General features: G+C 39.2%; 1 protein-coding gene across 3 annotated transcripts; it reads left to right on the top strand.

Annotated features, from left to right (window-relative positions):
* The first annotated feature begins 220 nt into the window (after positions 1-220).
* Positions 221-12,275, top strand: FUNDC1 (FUN14 domain containing 1). 3 transcript variants are annotated; one of them, XM_005301780.5, is made up of 5 exons: positions 221-963; positions 2,614-2,770; positions 4,619-4,694; positions 9,511-9,639; positions 11,612-12,275. In XM_005301780.5, the coding sequence occupies exons 1-5, from the start codon at positions 933-935 to the stop codon at positions 11,687-11,689; spliced, it is 471 nt and encodes a 156-aa protein (XP_005301837.1). In that variant the 5' UTR covers positions 221-932; the 3' UTR covers positions 11,690-12,275. The 3 variants fall into 3 exon arrangements, with proteins under 3 accessions (XP_005301837.1, XP_005301836.1, XP_005301838.1); XM_005301779.4 differs by having other exon boundaries at positions 406-622; XM_005301781.4 differs by lacking the exon at positions 221-963 and adding an exon at positions 1,150-1,434.
* Positions 12,276-21,917: the final 9,642 nt, after the last annotated feature.

Below are 21,917 nucleotides of genomic sequence, written 5' to 3' on the forward strand. Positions count from 1 at the left end.
CCGCTACCCTTCTTGCACCCCAAACCCCTCATCCCCTGCCCCGCCCCAGAGCCCACACCTGCAGCTGGAGCCCTCACCCCCTCCTGCACCCAAACTCCCTGCTCCAGCCCCCTCCCGCACTCTGAACCCCTCATTTCTGACTCCACCCCAGAGTTTGCACCCCCAGTTAGAGTCCTCACCTCCTCCCACCCCACCCCCAGCCTGGAGCCCCCTCCTGCACCCTGAACCCCTCATCCCCAGACCCACCCCAGCGAAAGTGAGTGAGGGTGGGGGAGAGCGAGCCATCAAGGGAGGGGGAACATACTGAGCATGGGCGGGGCCTCGGGGAATGGGCGGGGCCAGGGTGTTCAGTTTTGTGGGGTTACAAAGTTGGCACCTAGCCCTGCCGCCCCCCTGTGGGACCCGCTGCCCTGAGGGAGCAGAAGCCAGCGGGCGAACACAAGGAATCCCGAACGTGTGTGACATGGCTCGTGGGGTCCGGGCCTGCCCCCATCGCTTCTTAGTGCCTGGAGCTGGCCGTGCTGGGAAATGGCGGCTGGTACCCCCCAGCTGTTGGCTGTTGCTGGAGGAGGTGGGGCGAGAGGGCTTGTAACTGGGCCCAGCGCTGCCGGCCGCGCACAGGGTGAGGCTCGCAAGGCGCCCACTGCCAGGAACTCCGCGCGCCACACCAGCCTGGCCGGCGCAAATGCCCAGCCAGCAGAACTACAATCCCCACAATCCCCCGGGGCAGAGGTGGCGGTGACGTCATCCCTGCACCCTGGCGGCCAGAGGCGAGGCCCGGCGCCGCTATTCGCGGAGCGTTCTGCGCCTGCCTCCGTCTCGGCCGAGCGGAGCGGCGGGAGCATAGAGCGCGGCGTCTGGCGGTGCAGAGCGGCCGGTGGGCGGAGCCGCTTCGCTCCATCCCCCCCCCCCCCAAATAAACAGTCGCTAACATGGCGGCTCGGAGGCCTCGCTCCGCCTCGGGTGAGTGAGTCGCCCGTGGGCGCGGCCGCCTCTGTCGGGCCCGTGTGGGGGGGCCCTGGCCTGGTCCCCTCGCGGGGAGACTCGTTCTCGCCTCAGCCGGGCCCCCTAGTGGGAGCTTCGCTGCCCCGAGCGCCCCCGTGCCGCGGCCGGGGGAGGGGCCTGGCGGGGGCGGCCCCTGGTAGCTGCAGGGCGGAGGGGGGTTGGGAGGAAGCGCCCGGCTCCGGGGATGCGCCGCCGCGTCCTGCCGGGAAGCGGCTGCCCGTTGGGTGGAAGCTGCCGGGCGGGGCTCGGGGCCAGGACTCCTGGGTTCCGTCCTTGCTGCCCCGGCGGAGGCTCTCGCGGAGTCCCTGGGGCTCTGTGCGCGGCCCCCGTCGCTTCCTCGCCTGTGGGATGGGGACAGCCCTTAGGTCACCTGCAGCCGGGCTGTTTGGGAGGGTCAGGGCTACAGAGCATAACTGTGTTTAATGCAAGGTCAGATCTTCAGCTAAAATGTGCTATCGAAATGTCAAGTATTCAACAAATGCCCCTAGGAATCCTAGCACAGTTAAAGGAGAGGAATGAATAGACGTTGCCATTTAAGGCCTTATTCAAAGCCAAGAGATTAAATTTACAAGGTACTTTGCAGAGTTGGGGTGAGGATGAAGAAATTGCCATAGATTTCTTCCCGTTGAGGCTTGTCTAAATACAAAAGTTGAACCATCATTAGCTGGTATAGTTCTCTCTAGCATGGACAAAGTTATACCGATGTCAAGGTGCTTTATATTGGGCCTGGTCCACACTAACCCCCCACTTCGAACTAAGATACGCAACTTCAGCTACATGAATAACGTAGCTGAAGTTGACGTACCTTAGTTCGAATTTACCGCGGGTCCAGACGCGGCAGGCAGGCTCCCCCGTCGACTCCGCGTACTCCTCTTGTGGAGCAGGAGTACCGGTGTCAACGGCAAGCACTTCCGGGATTGATCCCAGAAGATTGATTGCTTACCAACAGACCCCGAGGTAAGTATAGACCTACCCTTGGTATACGTGTCCCTGGTCAAGAAGGGAAGTAAACTATACAAGAGTAATACACCTTTATACTGGTACAGCTGCATCCACAGTAGGGGGTGTAAAGCTAACTATTTGGGTTAAAAATAATCACACCCTTAACCATCACAATACTAGTACAAAAACTGTGTATAGACCAGGCCTAATACAAATAATCCTTATTTGATGTTTCTATCCCCTGTGTATTAAAGTGAACAGTTTGTAGTTGTAGCTACTTACCATTGGTTACCTGGTAACAGGAAAGTTCAGTGCCAGCTTGTTGAGGCTGCTGTTTCTGTTATTTGAGTCACTTGCCCTCCATTTTAAGGAGTCAAGACCATTAAGTATTGATTGCAACTGATAGTAATGTGATACACACATAAAACTATGGTATTATCTTCTTAATTTACTAGCTTGTTGACCCATATTTACCTCAAAATTTAAAAAAGGCTGAGACTTTTGTATTGAACTACTTACAGTGGTTTTATTAATAATTTTAGTTCTCGTAAAGCATAAATTTACTACACAATTGAGAAGTTCAGAACTAATTCTTTTATAACTTGCTTTGAACATTCGCTAAAAGGAGAATCACCTATGGTAATTTTTATTTTAATTTTTTTAAAGAGCCCGACTGTGATGATGATTCTTATGAAGTATTGGATTTAACAGAATATGCAAGGCGTCACCATTGGTGGAATCGTGTGTTTGGCCGAAATTCTGGACCAATTGTAGAAAAGTATTCTGTAGCCACTCAGATTGTAATGGGCGGAGTGACTGGCTGGTGAGAGAGGATCACTTTTGATTATTGTGCCATGCATTTGACTGTTCTTCAATTCTTGACTGTTCTGTATCATTCAAAGTAATAAACTGTTTGAGCTTGCATGGTTTCCTAATTAATAACTCTAAATTCAAGAGATAAGGGAAGAACTGGCACTAGATCAAACCTCAAAAGCACTGCCTCGTGTCAGTCAGTAAAACACACCTATTATAAAAGAGAGCCCTTGCCAATTATTGCAAAAGAGCTTTGAAGAAGTGACAGAACTCTTAAGATCATTTCTTTAACAAACAAATGGAAAATTACTGTATATAATGCTAGTGTTGCTAATGAGTAGCATATTTTATTAGTTATAAGACAGACATGAGGGCCTATTTGTTTTGTTACTGTGAATAAGACTTGCATGTAAAACAGATCAGAAGAAATGTGGGGCAGACTTAGTCACGGGCCCCAAATACATTTTTTAGGTGAAGGTGCTTTTTTGTTTAACAGCAAAAGCCACTTGAAATTGAACAACTTCTATACAGTTTTTCTTACAGATAGTGAAATGTGAAGTTGTGTTATATCACTTTAGCTAAAAAAGATATTTCATCTGAGTGTTCTGTTTTAAAAAAAGTTTATAATCATAAGTACAATGTATTAACTTAAGTTCTAATATTAAAACATTAATATTATATTACAACACTTTTTAAGTGAATGAAAACAGATATTTTTGGATTTAAATAATGCTATTATGTTTAAAATGCAAACACATGAAAACCTGAAAGTAGAACGGGCTAAATGAAAGTGGAATTAATCTCTATTGTACAAGCTGAGTGAAGTGTAAAAACAAACAAAAAAGCATAAATGGTGAAAAGACCATTATTATTTTAAAATTGTTTATATAATATGAGGTGTTTAATAATAGAGTTGGGGAATTAGTAATTTCAATATGATTTTTAACCTGTTTGTGTCTCCCTACAGTTTTTATAAATAATAGATAAATGTACAAAAGCCTGTGGAGTTTTTAGAACAAAGTGTAATGTTTAGTGCCAAAATCATGAAAAGTGCCAAATCGAGGAGTCTAGAAATTGAAGTACTTTTTCTACAAAACAGGTGCAGTTTGAGGAGCGGTAGTGAAACCTGTTTCTAACAGCCCTAGAAAAATACCTCAGTCCTGGCATGCACAGGCCAGTGCTAGAACTGACAAGGCGGTGGACTCATCTCAGAGTCTGCCAACAAGAATGTTAAATAGAATGGAAGCTTTTCTCCACTCGAAAATAGACTAAGACCTTGTCTACATGCAATTTTTTGTGCTGGCTTAACTATTTTGTTGGGGGGTAGAGGGTGTTAATTTTTTTACTGAAATAGTTAAATCGGTATAGCCCCTACTGTGGATGCAGTTATATTGGTACAAAAGTTTCTTTAACCAGTATAGCTTATTTCTCCTTCCCTACCAGAATAGATATACCTATAAAGGCCCTTTTATACTGATATAACTGTTTGCACTTTTGTTTGTAAGGGGGTTGTAATGCTTTAACTGATTGTACCAGTTAAAGTGGTGCAATTTAATTAAATATTTTGTGTAGACAAGGCCTGAAGCACCAACTCACTACCCAGAGGACATCAAATAACCATTAGTTGATAACTGATCTAGACTTGTGCTTGATATACATCACCAGAAAGTGTTTGTATTACATAAATCTATAATTTCTCATAACTTTCAGGTTGCAAAGTAAGAAATAGCAAAGTGAAACTCTGTCGTTTTAGGAATCCAAAATTTTAGTTGGGTTTAATATGAAAATTCTGAAAAATGGCATTGTGGGCCAGACAATCTTAACTTTATTGGAATGTTGTTTTTTTGGGTCTTCTAAGGTGTGCAGGATTTTTGTTCCAGAAAGTTGGAAAACTTGCAGCAACTGCAGTAGGTGGTGGATTTCTTCTACTTCAGGTATATAGAATTTCATATTTTAATATTTAGGGAATGTTTTATAATTTAATTATATGGAAAAAACTCAGCTACTGGCTTATACTTGGGTTGGGAAGGGGAAGGTGGGTTCCATATCTATTTCTTATATTAGCCTTGCCAATTAATAGAAAAATACTGCTGCTGTGCTGGTATATTTTTATTTAGTTTTACGTACAGTTTCTTAAAGCTATTGATCAGAAATATTATAACAGACAGGAATAATCAAATGTTTTTAAATAAAAGTAGTTTCAAGTGAGCTGAAAGAATGAAAACTTAATGCAGAAATTGAAATACTATTTTTGAGTTGATATTTCCAGACTTAGCAAATTGATTATAAAATTGTGGTTGCAGAGATCAAGGAATGTAAGTAGTCTTTATTTTCTGTTAACAGGGGGATGGAATCTCAAAGGTACCTAAGTGTCAAAGGAGTCTAATTCAGTCATAGTCTAGGTGTCTAGTTTATTGTTAGGAGTACTTGTGGCACCTTAGAGACTAACAAATTTATTTGAGCTTTTGTGGGCTATAGCCCACTTCATCAGATGCATAGAATGGAACATATAGTAAGAAGATATATATACATACAGAGAACATGAAAAGGTGGGAGTTGCCCTACCAACCTTAAGAGGCTAATTGATTAAGGTGAGCTATTATCAGCAGGAGAAAAAAACTTCTGTAGTGATAATCAAGATGGCCCATTTCAGACAATTGACTGAAGTGATTTAGAATAACCCACATATGGAGATGGTGCACAAATCAATTTGACTAGCATGGATACACTGAATTGTTTGCCTTAAACCAGTGCATTACACCTCTGGATCAGTTGGGAATTATTCAATTCTTCATGTAGGCCCAACCTGGGGGTTTAGGAGTGCTCATTGCACTTCAATATTTAAATTCCATTTGTCCAGAAGAGCATGGGTTTGTGTTTCAGAACTGGCTTTCCTGCTTAGCAGTACAACATTCTACCACTTGGCTAGCCTTATCAATTTGTGTCACACAAATTTGGAATTAAAAAAAGAAAGAAACAAAAAGCTTGTAAATCACTAATGAGCCTATATACAAATGGGGAAAACAGGTTTGCTGTATCTGTTTATGTACATTTTGATTTTTTGTGTGTTGGCCTTTTCTGTGGAAAATATCTGATAAGGAAACTTATGGGGGGAGGGTTGGACAGGGTTGAACTGTTATACCTCAGTTGTACATTTAGGTTCAGTTGTCGCCATCTTTGATTCAGATCATATTCTGATAGAAGTAAATGTCTTAGTCATTTAATTCTAGGTACTTTGCATATTAAAGATTAGTCATAAATTGTATGGTAGTCTAATTACATTTCTCTAGTCTTTAAAGTTTTTTCTTTTAAAAATCATCTGTAAATACACAGTGTAAATTCACTTTAATTCAAGAATATATGCTGAATGCATTCATTGAACAGGTAGAAGGGTTTTCAGCAGGTGACTAGAAATTAAAAAAAAAAAAGTTAAGTTTCGTTGAAGTTGCAAGTTTCGTTAATGCAAAATGTTGAGAAGTTACAGATACCAGAGGAATCCACTGGAACAAGAAGGGGGCCCATTTGTTGGGAAGGGTACTCAAGTAGAGTCCTATTTGTATAGTTTTTGAAATTCAAGAAAAACCTTCTAACTTCTTTTTAGTGTATATTAAATTGATTTCAAGGGATCTAGTTGGAAACTAAAAACAAAATATATTATGTGGTTAGTTTCTCACGGGTAGCAGATAAATCAAATTCTGAAAACAGGCTAGTTCAATTAGCAATATTACAACCAATCCTATTAAAAAGTAGTCTTGTAGGGGTGGGGAGAGAGAAGGAAAATAATCCGTTAACATGGCTTTTATAAGTCAAGACCTTATTATCCTCATCAAATCTCATGGAAGTTTGATATTTTGAACAATTTAATTTGATTAATTGTGTATCATTTTTTAAATAAGGATTAAATTCTCGTAATGTGCCTGATACAAGGCCAGTTCAAGTCCACTGTAATAGATAGGCACTGGAAAAATAAAAATAATTCATTTCTCATAACAAACAGTAACAAACGTAACATCTTTCCTTTTATAGCCTTTAGATTAACTGATTCCTTATAGTAGGGAGAACTATGGAGAAACATGCCAAATCCTTAAAATGTGGTTCCCCTCTGAAAAGCAACTTTGGTGGTTTTGTTTTTTTAAAAGCACCTTGTAACTTGAGAGATCTGTTTCTTGTGGCAGAGTGCTGGGAGCTAGTAAGTGAGCCAACACTCTGATCACTTTAGGCATCAATCAGCTAATTGGCTCACCCAGCCTGATCAGCCAATTTGTCCACTAGTAGGAGGGGGGCATAGGAAGGAACTATAGAGAGGGAGTAGCCAGGGTTAGCTAAGCCCAATGTGTGCAAAGATCTCAAGGAAGGGAGACCTTTGTTCCTTCCTGGCCCTGCAGGAAAGGACTAAAGGTAGAGAAACACTGTATATAATATTGCTACATGGGACTGTATTGGTGAAGGAAGTGTAAATAAATCATGCAAAGTTGCCACTCAGCAGTGAGAGTCTGAGAGGTTCCTGGGGCATCTGAGGATGTTGATGGCGCATGCCCCTTTACTTGTGTATATTAGTCATATATGTTCAGTTTAGTGGCAAAATGTTTTTACTGCTTTTTGCTCCTGTTAGACTAAGGTCTGTGTTTGAGTCAATCTTCTGTTAGCCATTATTTAATCATAAAAAGCTTTATTTATAGTAAGTCATTTATTCTTTCTCTTCCGTATTTGGACTCATTCAATATAGAACACCATTGATGGAGTTAAGTCTTCACTTAAATAATTCTGTAATAAATGGAGCATTTGAAAACCATACAAGGTGCAAAAATAACACTAGGATTTACCTGGCCTATTCTCGTCTGGCTACATACTCCACTGGTGTTCTGTGATAGCTATGATATTGCGTCAGGATGCATGCCAGGACATCTCAATGAAGTTGGGAGAGGGCAACATGCTACGGGGGTTTGGGGGAGGGATAAAAAGGTGAGCGTTTCTCAAATTCTTGTGTTGAATATCCAACTTGACAGTTTTGTGCCCCATTTGAGAGGGGCATTCAACAGAACTGCCAAAGCAAATAGAATTTTTATATTGGAAATTTGTCTTTAAGCAAATGCATTAGGTCTGACAAATTTTAGTAGAAATATTTTTGGCCAGATCCTTAGCGTGTGTAAACTAGAGTAGTTCCATTGATATATTTTATTTTATTTTTTAAATGGCACTGTCAGTTGACACTAGCTGAGTATCTAATCCCTGGAGTTTAACTCTTCAAAAGGAAGATTTACTTCTCTGTTTCTTTTAGTTCATTTATTAACTCCTATATGATAAAGTTAGTGTCTTTAAACACCTTGTTAAAGTGTACACATGTGTGATGGGTAATGCTGCCCATTTAAGTATCAGATTTATAAATCTGGAACAGGGTAAACTTTTAAGCATTGTCTGTTGTAAAACTAACTGAATGTTCTCTAACGGTAACAAGCCCTTCTTCAGGTTGGTTGGTTTAATATGGGTGAAACTTGCTGTTGGAGAAGTTGGTTCTTTAGTGTACTCTTCCTATTCCATCTACTTCTGCATTCTTGTTATTGTGTTCCATAACAAAGGTTTGCACAGCCCATGTGAGTAACTGCAGCGAGGTAATCTAGCTAAGCAAATTCTTTTGAGTTAATGGCTTCAGCAGAAACCAGTGACTGCAAATCAAAATTTGGTGTTTAAGTTCAAGACATTATGGAGGAGTTATTCCTGGCCCCATACTTAAGATTGTGAACAGGGTTCCATTGTATGACTTACTCACTAGATGAATCTCAGATTTTGAGTTCATATAAAAACAAAACTTACCTATAAAGCCACTTAAATATGCATTACTTTACTCATGTGAGGAGTCCCATTGACTTCAATGGGACTGTTTATGTGTGTGTCAAGATACACAGCTGCTTAAGTGTTTACAGGTTCAGGGCCTAATAACAAAAATATGGGGGAAAGGGATAAAACCTTCATAGTAAAAAATGTGGGATTTTTTTTTTTGCCCTCTGGGGATTGTTTTTTCAAGTTAGGATGAACTTGTCTGCAACTGCTCCTCTATTTGCCCATAATTAGTTGCCTAATATCTTGTGGGCATTATGGTAGAAGTGGTTCATGTTATTCAGTGATACATATACCATTTATTTGGGGCTTAGTGGTGTGGAGAGGGCTAGAGTCCTGTAGTATTAGGTTCTTATTATGCTGAACAGTTTATAATACTAAAGACAAGAGGATAGTTCTCTATTTCTGTGTGAGGTTTAGATAACAGATTCCCTGAGCGTCCTGTCCTAAATTAAAATTTCAGCAGTGATGCTGAAAGAAACTAAAATGAAAGAAAGCTGCATTTTAGTCCTTTGATAAAAGTGCTTTCAGTTTCTATTTTGCTGCAAGTAAAACAGTAATAAATATTGAGTATATAAATTGACCTGTATATACTAACCTGTAAATTAATCTCAAGCATGGTATAAAATAAAAAGTAGAAAAGGGGTGAAAAAAAACAAGAATCTATTGAACCTTGCCAGTTCTTTTTCAAAGTATATTTTTGATTTATTACAGAAATAATCTCTGGCATGGTAAAACACAATATCTGTAGCATCTGCAATTAAAGTACTTGAACTTCCGTTTGTCTCTCTAGAAAAAGCAAACCCAAAACAGTTTTTAAAATTGGGTAGACACAAACATCTTGTGATTTGACTCTTTGGATGTTATATTGGTTAGTGTAATTGTTCTTATTTAATATTTTTTTAATTGCCCTAGATTGCCAGTCATAGTGGGTATGTGCAAGTTGACTGGAAGAGAGTTGAAAAAGATGTAAATAAAGCAAAAAGACAGATAAAAAAACGTGCGAACAGGGCAGCACCAGAAATCAGCACCCTCATTGAAGAGGTAAGATGTTTTTAAAAAATAAATTGTTCTGAATTGTGTGCTGTTTCATTTTGGTTAAGATTATATTGTTTGAGGTTTCTGGCCTTCCACTGCATTTGGTCATAGTTATGCCTGATAACTAATATTCTAGACGGCATGTGTAAAATTTCAGGAGCATAGTCCCGCTTCTTAGGGAAGACTTACACACTCTCATCAACAGAACATATTTCTGTGTTTTAATAAATGTTAGAAGTCCTGCAGGAAAGCCCAGTACCTATTTGTTATACTAATGTTCGCTTCCAGGTGAGATTTTTTTTGTTCTCATGCCAGACCATAGCAATTATTTGCCTTATGCTGATCAGGCTTCAGGGATTGTCTTCATAAAATAGAGAGGTACAACAGCCATGTGCCAGTTCTGGGAATTTGTATCCTGCTGTAAGGCCAGTTAACATAGCAAAATATTGGTTGCTTATCACTTTACTTGAGTAAAATAAAGTTGCTTTGTGGTGGTGGTGCAGCTCAAAATTATGATTTTGAAAAAAGTTACCCTTTTCCCCCTTTTGAATGAAGTAAAAACATTTTGGAGCTGGTATTAAATCCATGGGTGTTAGTAATCTTTGAGCTTCTTGCCACATCTGGGTAACAGGAGGAGGTGCAAAGGCTTTACTGTCCTCTGCTATACTCTTAACCAAACAAGTGCAGAGAATCTCTAAAATAATTGCTCTTGAAGTACTGTACTAAAAGTAATTAACCCTAAGTGTTTTCATATTGACTTTAAAATGAGGAATGAGTTTGCTTATACACAAGTAATGGGAACTATGCTTTAGATTGCATGGAGTTGTCCACCTCATTCCTTGAACCAGTTTAGCGACTGTCCCTCTCCAAAATGTGTCTGTGGTGTGCATAATGTTGATGCACTGAAGAGAAACTACCAACACTCTTCTAGTATAGCTAAGGCCCATTTAGTTTTAGGAATAGTTTCTCGTTTGAGGACTTCCCTTTACCAACAGAATATTAGAAAAAGTGAGTCTTTTTTGCCCGGAGATGTATGGGCTTTTATTTATTTATTTTTTTTCACACTTGAAACACATATGTATCTAATTTTCTGACTACTTGTCTTGAAGTCTGATTTTTGTTATGCTGAAGAAAATCATAGCAATGCCCACACTGGTGTCTCTGTAGTTAAAGATGTTGGTGTCTCCAACATAACCTATATAGCATTATACCTCGGTTGCCAAATTGTTTTTATAATTTTAATTCCAGTCTGAAACTTGGTATACAGCTCTCTAAATCAGATGTAATTTAATCGGTCTTTTTTGACAGACTGAGGAGTGGACCGGGGGGAACTAAATCATGTTCAAATGGCTTTGATTTTAAAATGGTAGACTACTCCCATTGTTTGAAATATCGAACGTTTTTGTTTTACAAAATGGCTATTACATCATAGTAAAGATGTAAATCACATTTATTTTGCATACCTGTCATAACACACAGTTTATATTGTGTTGCTACTTATATCCAAACATCTGTTGATATAGTACAATGCTTTCCTATGGTATATGATTTACGGGATTAAAGGTTACAAAAGTGTGGATCAGAAAGAAGTGACCTTGAGATTATAATTAACCTAATTATAATTAATTCCCTGTGTCTGGTTAAAACTGAAAGGAGTTTAGTGGTCTTACCCTAGCTCTCACAGTTTTACAAAAGAAGTGTACAGTGCAGAGTTTCTGCATAGAAAAAGGCCAGTATTGGCATAAGAACATTGCTAGAAGTCAAAAATGAGGTGCATTGTTAAAGTTTGCAGAGTCTGCGTGCACTATACCTGATTCCAGCATGTGCTATATCTGCTAAACTAACAGGTTTTGAAAAATTAAGTTTATTGAAAATAGTACAAACCTCTGTTCTTGGTTAATCATGATAAAAATACTGAATGTTCCCATTAGGTGTAATGGTTTTTGCACAGATCACTAAAAACTATTTTCTTTTTCAGTCAACAGAATTTATCAAACAGAATATAGTAGTATCCAGTGGATTTGTTGGAGGCTTTTTGTTAGGACTTGCATCTTAAGGACCTGAATTTTGTCTTCCTGATGGCATCAACCACAACAAAGAACAGTAGTAGTGATTAGTGCACTGTCTTAAAGCAAAGCAGTGTGGGTCACTGATCACTCCAGAGCAAGGAGAATGGACTAGCCAGACAAATTGGAAGCTTTTATGTTTTAGGCTTTTGCCTTCTGACGCTTGGCATAAGATTTGCTGAAAAACTGCAGTGTGCTCATAATAGCATTTCTGGACAAAACTGGTTAATTTTCATCATTACTTTTTTATTCTGTGACCATTCAGAAAATAGCATTTTTAAAATGTAATTTGTGGGATATAGCTATGTTACAGTAATATAAGAAGGAAAGCTCCATTTTCAATCTGATTGTTTTCCAGTTAAATGTTGTTTTATCTTTATTTAAAAGGTATTGTCCTTTATGCTGTAGTAAATAGTGCCAATGACTAATAATGTATACAATGTGTAGCTTCAGCCGCAGGGCTGACAATCTTCCTTAGAAATCACTGCAATAATCTATAAATCTGTAATAACTTTTTACAGAAGTATTAAGTAACAAAAAATCATGAGCATATTAAAGGTGAAAATCGAACCTTGATGGGGGTCTTTTTGTACTTTATTCTATAAACTTCCCACATCCTTTAACATTCAGGGATACGGCACAAGTATTTGCATACAAATTAGTGTATTGTACAAACAGTACACACATTATTTCATCAAATGCATGTCATACATAAATGTGCAGATAGCTACAATTGAAATACATGTATTTATTATGTAAATATGTACTCTTTAAACCTTTGACTCTTAAAATTACATTTTTATATTTTGTAATCCAGGGAAAACAACTCATTTAATCCACCCTGTTGGAAATCTCAAGTGCTGAGGTTTCTGTTTAACATTGAAAATGCTTAGTTGAACTTTAAAGCATGTCAGTACAGTGTAATTTGAGTAATCCAAAAGCTCTTGCCACAGTCAGTTTCACTAGGCGATAGTTATTCACTTCACTTTCATGTTAACCCCTGGAACTAAACAAAGCTTATATTGCTGGTATGTTTGATCTGAGGTTTTTAGTAGAAGGTGAGTCACTTACTTTGATTTGTAGAAATGTACTCATCCAATATGTAAGTAATCAAAATCTATAAATTGGTAACCAAACAGGGATTCTCCTCCTCCATCTGCCTATTGGGAACAAATTCCCCCTCATCCTGATCTCAAAAGTCTGGGAAAGCAAATGAGTCTTACAGCATGCTCCATAAGTCAGCACAGTTGGGGCTGTGTCAGACCAAAGCAGGAAGCAAGTTCTAAAGGCAGGGAGGTCTTGGTTTGAGCATTGGCCTGCTAAACCCAGGGTTGTGAGTTCAATCCTTGAGGGGGCCACTCGGGGATCTGGGGCAAAATCAGTACTTGGTCCTGCTAGTGAAAGCAGGGGGCTGGACTCGATGACCTTTCAAGGTCCCTTCTAGTTCTAGGAGATGGGATATCTCCATTAATTATTATTATAATTATTATTTACATCTGACATTGAATTTACAACCTTCCACCCAAGCAGAGATTTTTTTTAAAAAAAAAAGGTGTTTGCTGTTACCTCTTCATCCTTAACAGATCCACCAACTTCAAGACCTGCCCTGGCCCTCAAACTTGTGAAAATGTGTCGTAAAGAGCAGGCAGATCCCTTCAATCAAAGGAGATGTCATATTTACCAATTTTCCTAATTACTCTTTGCTTCCTACCATACCAACAAGCATTTCCTCACTTATTTCTTGGATTGAGTCTCTCTCATCCTGGTTCAGCCACAGGGTCTGGTTTATATCTGATGAACCAGCCCTGAACATGTAACCCATTTTCCCTTGCTAATATGTTGAATGGCCCAATATATTTTTAGAATACGCAGTGGTGAACCCCACATGTGAGACAGCATATGTGATATGTGGGCTATGTAGGCTTACTCCTGAACACAAGGGAACAAGGAAAGTAGGAAGTAAACTATGACTAGCTGGCAAGTTTGGGGTGGGATAGCTCAGTGGTTTGAGCATTGGCCTGCTAAACCCAGGGTTGTGAGTTCAGTCCTTGAGGGGACCACTTAGGGATCTGGGGCAAAATCAGTACTTGGTCCTGCTAGTGAAGGCAGGGGGCTGGACTCAATTACCTTTAAAGGTCCCTTCCAGTTCTAGGAGATAGGATATCTCCATTAATTAATTAATTAATTTAAGTTTAGAGGGCTATCTGAGCCAGAGAGACTTCAAAATGCAGAAATCTAACCATAGAGAGACCAATCACTAGAAACATAAATTAAAGCAGGTAATATGTAAGAGGGCCAAAATAGATTTTGAAGAGCAAATATATAAAGTAGAAAACAATATATTTGTGTCCTGCTTCTGTTAGAATGAAAGAATCTGTGGGTCCTTAGTATCACTAGAGGTTAGAGAGCCGTTATACAAATCAGTAGTATGCCACCATTTAGAATACAATGTGGATTTGTCACCCTATCTCAAAAAGGATATTGCAGAATTAGAGGGGCTCCAGAGAAAGGCGACAATGATTAAGGGATGGGAAAACTCATATAAAGAGCGATTGAAAAGATTTAGGATTGTTCACTTTAGAAAGGAAACAATAACCAGGGACAGGATAAAAATATGTAACATAATAAATGGTCTAGAGAAGGTACATCAGGAGTTTGTTTTCCCTCTCATGTAAAATAACAAAGGGATATTCAAAGAAATTGAAAGGTAAAAAATTCAGAACTGGTAAAGGGAAATACATTTTCACTCGGTGCATATTTGGATTGTGGAACTCATTGCTCTAGGAAGTCATTGAAGCCAAGAATTCAGTGATAATCAAGGAGGGACTGGACATTTATATGAATAACAAGACTATCCCGAGTTATAATAGTTAATTCTAATACATTTTTTGAAAAAGTTCTAAAACTTCATATTTAAAGACTTATCCTAATCCTTAATAGACAGAGATTAGTTTGACACCTTATTGAGGAGCAGATTAACCCACATCTGCTTCCTGGTGGGTTTTGTGAACATTCCTCTATAGCATCTGATGCTGGCCACTGTTGGAAATTGGATGCTGACCAGACAGACCACAGGTCTGATCCAGTATGGCAATTCCTATATCCTTGTTAACATGTAACAAACATAATGAAGTTTTCTGCATAGTGGGTTTTGAGAGAGCTCTTTAATAAGTTGTCTATTCAATTTGTATACGTAGATCTTGATAATCAACACTTCAACGGTTATTTCTAGGTAGCTAAACCAACGGCTAGCAATTTGTCATTTATACTGAGCCTCGTTCTGTTCCCATTGAAATCAATGGGAGTTTTGCTCTTGAATTTTAAGGAACCAGAATTTGTCTCATTGTCTGTGGAGGCCATTTTCATGCAAAATGCAAACTGAAAATGGCAGCACTGAAATTAAACATATAGCAGATATTCAACAGTGCAGCAGTTTTCAAGTGTATTTGTCTTAAGAATAAAGGCATAAGCATGCAGTAGTCTTTAGAAATGGAGAAACTACCAAAATTAAACACAGTAGGAGAAAATGTTGCTCTTTAAACAGTAGTACTTCAAGATGTTTCATAAAGTCTGTAATTTCCAGTGCTGAGAAGGAAGCGTCACAAAATATATCATAGAGACCTTTATTCACATCTAAAGATGTGGGGGGAAACTAAGCAGAAGAGTGTTTTCACTGTTGAGTGCTGTTTTTTTATTTGCAATGCTCATGTATATTTCAATGGAAGTATCTGCAGCTGGCTGACTGTGACCCAAATGTTGTGGTGATAGAGGTACACTAGCACTCCTTTCTCCTCCCTAGAAATAAGCAGAATACGTTTTAATACGTGTGCAAGCATTTCTGCATACATGCAGTGTACATTTTTCAAATCCTTCATAGACAATAGTATCAAGAAATCAGTGAATAAGAATTGAATCATGAATTCCATTTACAACAGATGCTTTGAAGAACTTCCATTTCAAGCAGAGGTTGTCTACATATACTTGCCAGTATTGATTCAACAGAAGACAGAACCAGTGTGTCTTGTAATGATTTATTAATAAAACTTCATACTTTTTCAAACTATACATAAATTGGGACGGGAACTTTACCCAATTTTCTCATATAGTTAAGGAACAACAAACTTTCAATGTCAAAAAAGTGAAGATGGTTTTATTTTGAGATTTTAAATCCTCTGCAGTGAGTCAGTCCAAATGTCTTGGTGGTTAAATACTGAATATTGAAGATGCCACACTTCATCTAACCAAATTTTTACAAGAAAAACCTACAGCTGCTAAAGCTTCTGCAGCTCAAATATTACCAGGCATTTTTTCAGTTTTCCTTTGAAATAAAAATAAGAATGAATCTTAAATATTAATAATGTACTCTACCTGGTGTTCCCATAGTTGTGCGTGATTGTCAAGGATAACAAATTTCTCCAGAAATTATAGCATTTTAAATTAAGGCTGTTATTTATATAGCATCAAATGTGATTATTGGTTTATAAACATACAGGTTCCCTGTCCCACAGAATGTAAAACCCTGATCCTGCAGACACTTATGTATGTGCTTAATTTTGAGCATGATTAGTCTTACTGACTTCAATTTGACTGAGTAAAGTTAAGCCCATGTTAAAGAGTCAGCATGATTGGGACTCAAATGGATGACATTTAAATGAAGGTTAATAATAGTAAAACTTTTAAATTGGAAGTGGTAACTTGCTGGCTACACATTTTTTCTCTTTCAACAATGAAGCTCATTTCTTCACAAACTGTGGTCAGCGGCCTACAAATGGTCAGTAAAGCTTTTTCATTTGGATCACAAAACCAACAGAAATGGTACCATCTATTGAAAAAAATAGAGAAATTAAGGGGATTGGAGTAATGAATGAGCCCCACTCTTACGAAGTAAGGTGTAACTGACTTTACTATTGCTGGCCTTCTCTGTGTTTATCAAGCTGTTAAGTACTTAACATTTTCAATTGAAGTCAACACTACTAGTATATATTATCAAGTTGCAGGTGGCAGTGTTTTGGGGCTTTTTTTCAGTTCACTACCTCCAGTGATTCTTGAAATGAATTAACTCATCTTTCAATAGTGGGAAAGGCTGATAACATTGCAGTAGTACTGTAGAAGGCTGAGGTGCATTTTGGAGTGCCAGTGTACAAAAATCTGAAAAAGTCCATGTTATTCCCCTTTATTCTACCTTCCATTCTTGTGTGTTCCTGGGGAAAAAAAAAAAAAAAGCAATCAAGTCTATGGCTTAGTTCCCCGCACATGAAACATTCTATAGAGGATGATGTAGTTACATTTATTTTATCCATGTGTTTTTGGTAGGTTACCTGCTCCTATGTCTTTTCAGACAGTCTTTCCATTAACTTCAGTGGGTACAAGATCAGGCCCTAAGTGCTTGTATTTCTGAGTATATAGAATAAAGGATCTTATGGTTAGTGTCCTTATACTCATGAGTCTCATACTGGCCAGAATAAATAGGTACTGAGGGCATATTATGATGTTATAACTAATTTTAGGTCTTTGTTTTAAAAGGGGGAGTTCATTGTATAAAAGTTGAGCGTGTAAGATATCTACCAAACCCTTCTGTGATATTGGTATTTTTTTTTCACTAGAAAAATAAATTCCTTTGCTAGAGGGCATGTAGGAATATTTGCTGTGGTTTGCTTAGACTTAATGTTATAGTTATTTGTCAAATACCATTTCTGTAGACGATGAAGAGAGCTACAGAAGTACGAGTAAAACCAGATGACTTTTTCTGTCTCCACAAAGCAGTTGCAGTTCCTGTTAAATAAGGAGCAAAGAAAGGTAATCTGTGTCTACAAAGTTCTTAAAAAAAAGTCACAAAAAAGTTGACTTAAGATTTTGCGTTTGTATGTAAGAAACATGTTTATAATATGGGGCAGCAGAGCCACTTAGTGTATAGGTCACAGTTTGTTTTTTAACACACATGATTCCTACAGCATCATAAGTAGGCATTTTATCACCTGGGGCGAGCAAGCATATTTGCTCCCCCTACCTTTTTTCCCTACCCCCGCAGCTCTGCGCCCTGAGCAGCTGCCCCACTTGCCCTGCACTGGCTCTGGATTCCTAAACTACATGGCTCTGGATTCCTAAACTACATTTAAAAATAGTAAATTGAAGTGGGATATATACCACAAAACCCACTATGAGGAAAGTAAGCCTATGGAAAAGCACATAGATAAATGAAAAGGGTAGAATACTGACAAAGAAGATTAAAATTGCAAATAAAAAAAGAAAAAATGACATTAAATAACCAAATGTACAAAGTTGCTAGGGGCCATCGGGATGCAGGAATAGATGGATGAGGTTGATAACGCAGAGGGCCTAAAGGAATTCTTCGCCCCAATAATCACAGAAGGTAATATCCCAGGAACTGGGATACATTTTCCTGGGGCGAAGGAAGTGAAATATCAAAAGGTTTTACTGTTGCACTAAAGTGGATAATAAGGCAATAAGAACTATGAAAAGTTTACGAAGCACTGGTCCAGAATGATTAATCACATCCTAGAATTCTAAAGAAAGCAGATGAAATTGGAAAGCTTTTATGGAACATTTTTGATAGCTTACTAAAAACAGGGTTATTAAATGCTGGTGAGTAGTTAATGTAGTTTATACTCAGAAATGAGTGAGGGAGGATACAAATCCAAGAATTTATAGACCTGTAAGCTTGCCTTTGGTTCTACAGAAGAAACTGGAAATGTTGATGAGTCATGACTGTATAATTTAGTAAGTGACAGCATGGATACACAAACAGAATATATTATTCAAACATAAGTGTCACCGGAAATGTAAATGATGCAAATAGGGTATAGTCTATCATTGTGCAAAGAATTTACATGCACAATTCCTATTAACATAAATGGGAGTTACCTATGCAAATCCCTTCCTACTGATGCAAGAACAAATTTCAATGATATTAAACTTTACTGTTACTCTTCCAATAATGTCTACAGTTTAGCTGATTTCAAATGGTTTTCTGCATTTATACATTTTATAGAGAAGTTTGAAGTAACACTTTTTTAGTCCTCTCTAAAATTATAAATGCACTCTGCCCCAAATAATTTGTTTCAGTATAGTATCCTAGTTGTAGTTTATCATCAGCATTTTTAATTACAATTTTTGGACAAAAAATATTCAATGTTCTGGATGATATAGCTCCAGTCAACTCTCTAGGTCTAATCTATATAAAGGTGTTTTTTTTTTTTTTTAACAGTAGAGCTATTTCAGATAGGGGTCTGATTTTTTTATGAAATAATTAAATCGGTATAAATTCAAGTGTGGATGCAGTTAAACCAGCATAAAAGAGCATTATACTGGTATAGTTTATTCCTCTTTCCATATGGGAATAAGCCAAACCAGTATAAGCAAAAATTCTTAACCTGGGGCTCATACCCTCCCTTTCTTTGTGGCTGAGAGAGAGAGAGGTGTGAATTAGTGGCAGGGGCATCCCAAAACCTTTTTCTGTTATAATGTGGGGTCATATAGAAAGTGTTGAGAGCCACTGCTCTAACTCATTTATTGTAGAATATGCTTTTTTCCCCCCATTTCTGCTTCTCTCAACTCATCGTCTTCACCCCAACCAAGTGTGTTCTCAGGTGCCTGAGCTACTTGAATAAATGTCTATAAGCTGCTTCCATAACTCATCCCTGCTTACCAGCTGTACCTCTGCAACAGCACTTTAATTTTTTTGCTCTGATCTAAATAGAGGAGATTTGTGTTTTGTTTGTATGGCTTTAAAAAAAAAAAAAGCAAGTGAAACTGATTCTCCTGAGGGAGTCAGAGAGCTGGTCAGAGCCAACATAGCTTAGATTGGAGCTGTCCAAGAATCCCACCCATTTCTGCCAATGCACTCTAGTTCTAACCTCTGGCTAGAATGACCCAGCTCCTATCAGGGCCGGCTCCAGGCACTAGCTTATCAAGCAGGTGCTTGGGGCGGCCACTTTGGAGAGGGGCGGCAGGTCCAGCTGTTCGGCGGCAATTCGGCGGACGGTTCCTCACTCCTGCTTGGAGCGAAGGACCTCCCGCCGAATTGCCGCTGCAGATCGCGATCATGGCTTTTTTTTGTTTTTTGTTTTGGCTGCTTGGGGCGGCTAAAACCCTGGAGCCAGTCCTGGCTCCTATCTTGTACCTCTGCTGTGTATAGAACACCCAGCATCCTCAAAAAGCGGGTGGGATTGTGATTTGATGAGGGTATTGTCCTCCTCCTCATTCAAGTGAATCTGAGATGATTTCTCTTGTGAGCTAAATCAGAATTTTTACACATTTAGAAATGAACAGCGCTAGCATTTTCTTTATTTTGCTACACAACTTCTTAATTTCTCTGCTCATGTTGCCGGCTAAAGAAGACCTGGCTTCATGGATATGGAACCACTCCTTAGCCGGCTGTTTCACATGGAATCAGAGTGGCAAAATGAGTATTGATGCCATTTGTTGTGCCATATTTTTAACCATATGGGTTGGTTTTTGGTTTGGCTTGCTGCAATACATACCAAGGACTTCTTCAGAACAACAAAAGATGGTCTAATCTATCATAGTTTATGTGTTTCTAATGTGCCTATACTTAAGCATCATTTATAATAATAGTAATAAATACAAATACTTAGCTCTTACACAGCACTTTTACTTGGTACATCTCAAAGTGCTTTACAAAAGATGTAAGTATTATTAGCTGGAAGGGAATTTATGAAAAGATATTGGGTAGGAAGACAGCCAGAAACTATGGACAGCATTCTGTTTACCTTTGATACCTTTGCAAACAGAACCTAGCTGGAACTGCATAGATTGCCAGGGAAGCAGGGAAACAAAGGGAGAGGCTGGAAGAGTATGTAGCTCCCCTAGCCAATGTCCTCAGCATGTAATAGCTGAAGAGTCAGTCCCTGGTGTGGCTAGTAGGAGTAAATGTATACAAGAAGATGTGGCAATATAAAACACATGCCCATAGAATACGGTGCCCAGCATAATGGCTGTACAGCACGGAGCACAGTGGGGGCCTGGCCCATGATTGGGGTTCATAGGTACTACCTTAATAATCAATAATAAAGAGAATCAAATAAGGGATGGCTGGGAACTTGAGCATACAATTCATGCTCCACACATCACGCTCTTTTATTATGGCTAAGCATCTTTTCACTGATGCCTCGGTTATGCAGGAGGCAGCTATGTGGGAGTGACAATGCTAAATGATCCTGGGTAGAACTTCAGTGTTCAGCAACAACATCTGGGGCAACACAGCTGTGCAATGTGAGTGCTATCCAGATGAGATCCAGAAAATGTGTGGCAGATGGTACTGTCCCAGGGAACTATATGCATGTCCAGGCTAAGCCCATGTTCCAACACCGCAAATGCCTGTGCTGGAAGAATGCCCTGTCCATACAGGTTGCTTTTCTTCCTGGTACCATAGCTAACACCAGCATGTCCATGCACCCCTGATTACACTGGACTGTACCCATGCTTCCTTATATTAAAATAACATCACACTTCCATTGTGGTACAAAATATCTTCTATCAGAGGGGTAGCCGTGTTAGTCTGAATCTGTAAAAAGCAACAGAGGGTCCTGTGGCACCTTTGAGACTAACCGAAGTACTGGGAGCATAAGCTTTCGTGGGTAAGAACCTCACTTCTTCAGATGCAAGTCTTGCATCTGAAGAAGTGAGGTTCTTACCCACGAAAGCTTATGCTCCCAGTACTTCGGTTAGTCTCAAAAATATCTTCTGTGTACTGGGAATGGTTGGAATCTTAAGCATGCCTATCATTCCCGTGAAGTGGGATGGTTCATGGCTGCACCTGTGTGGTCTCACTGACATCCTCAACCAGTGTAAGCTGATGAGATCACTATGCTGCCCGGACCATGTCCTTGTGTGGTATCAATTTCACATGTAAACAGTTATACATCCTGGTACACTGCCTCGGGGATAGCAAGCCACATGCACTGTTGCTACTTGATGGGAGTGAAGACTATGAATTTGCAAGGGGACATTAATTCTGAAGTATGGACAGTGGTCTCAATTTCTATTTGCTAAGGTGACCTGCAAAGGATATACCAATGTCTGCTATCCTCGCCTGCTCCCCAAATTGCCTTTGTCACATTGCTGAGGAATTACATACATTCATAGAGTTTAAGGCTAGAAGGGACATTAGATCATCTAGTTTGACCTCCTGGATATTGCAGGTCATTAAATTTCAACCAGATACCCCTGTATTGAGCC

This window comes from Chrysemys picta, chromosome 1 (genome assembly GCF_011386835.1).
Source record: "Chrysemys picta bellii isolate R12L10 chromosome 1, ASM1138683v2, whole genome shotgun sequence".
NCBI classification, from domain to species: domain Eukaryota; kingdom Metazoa; phylum Chordata; order Testudines; family Emydidae; genus Chrysemys; species Chrysemys picta.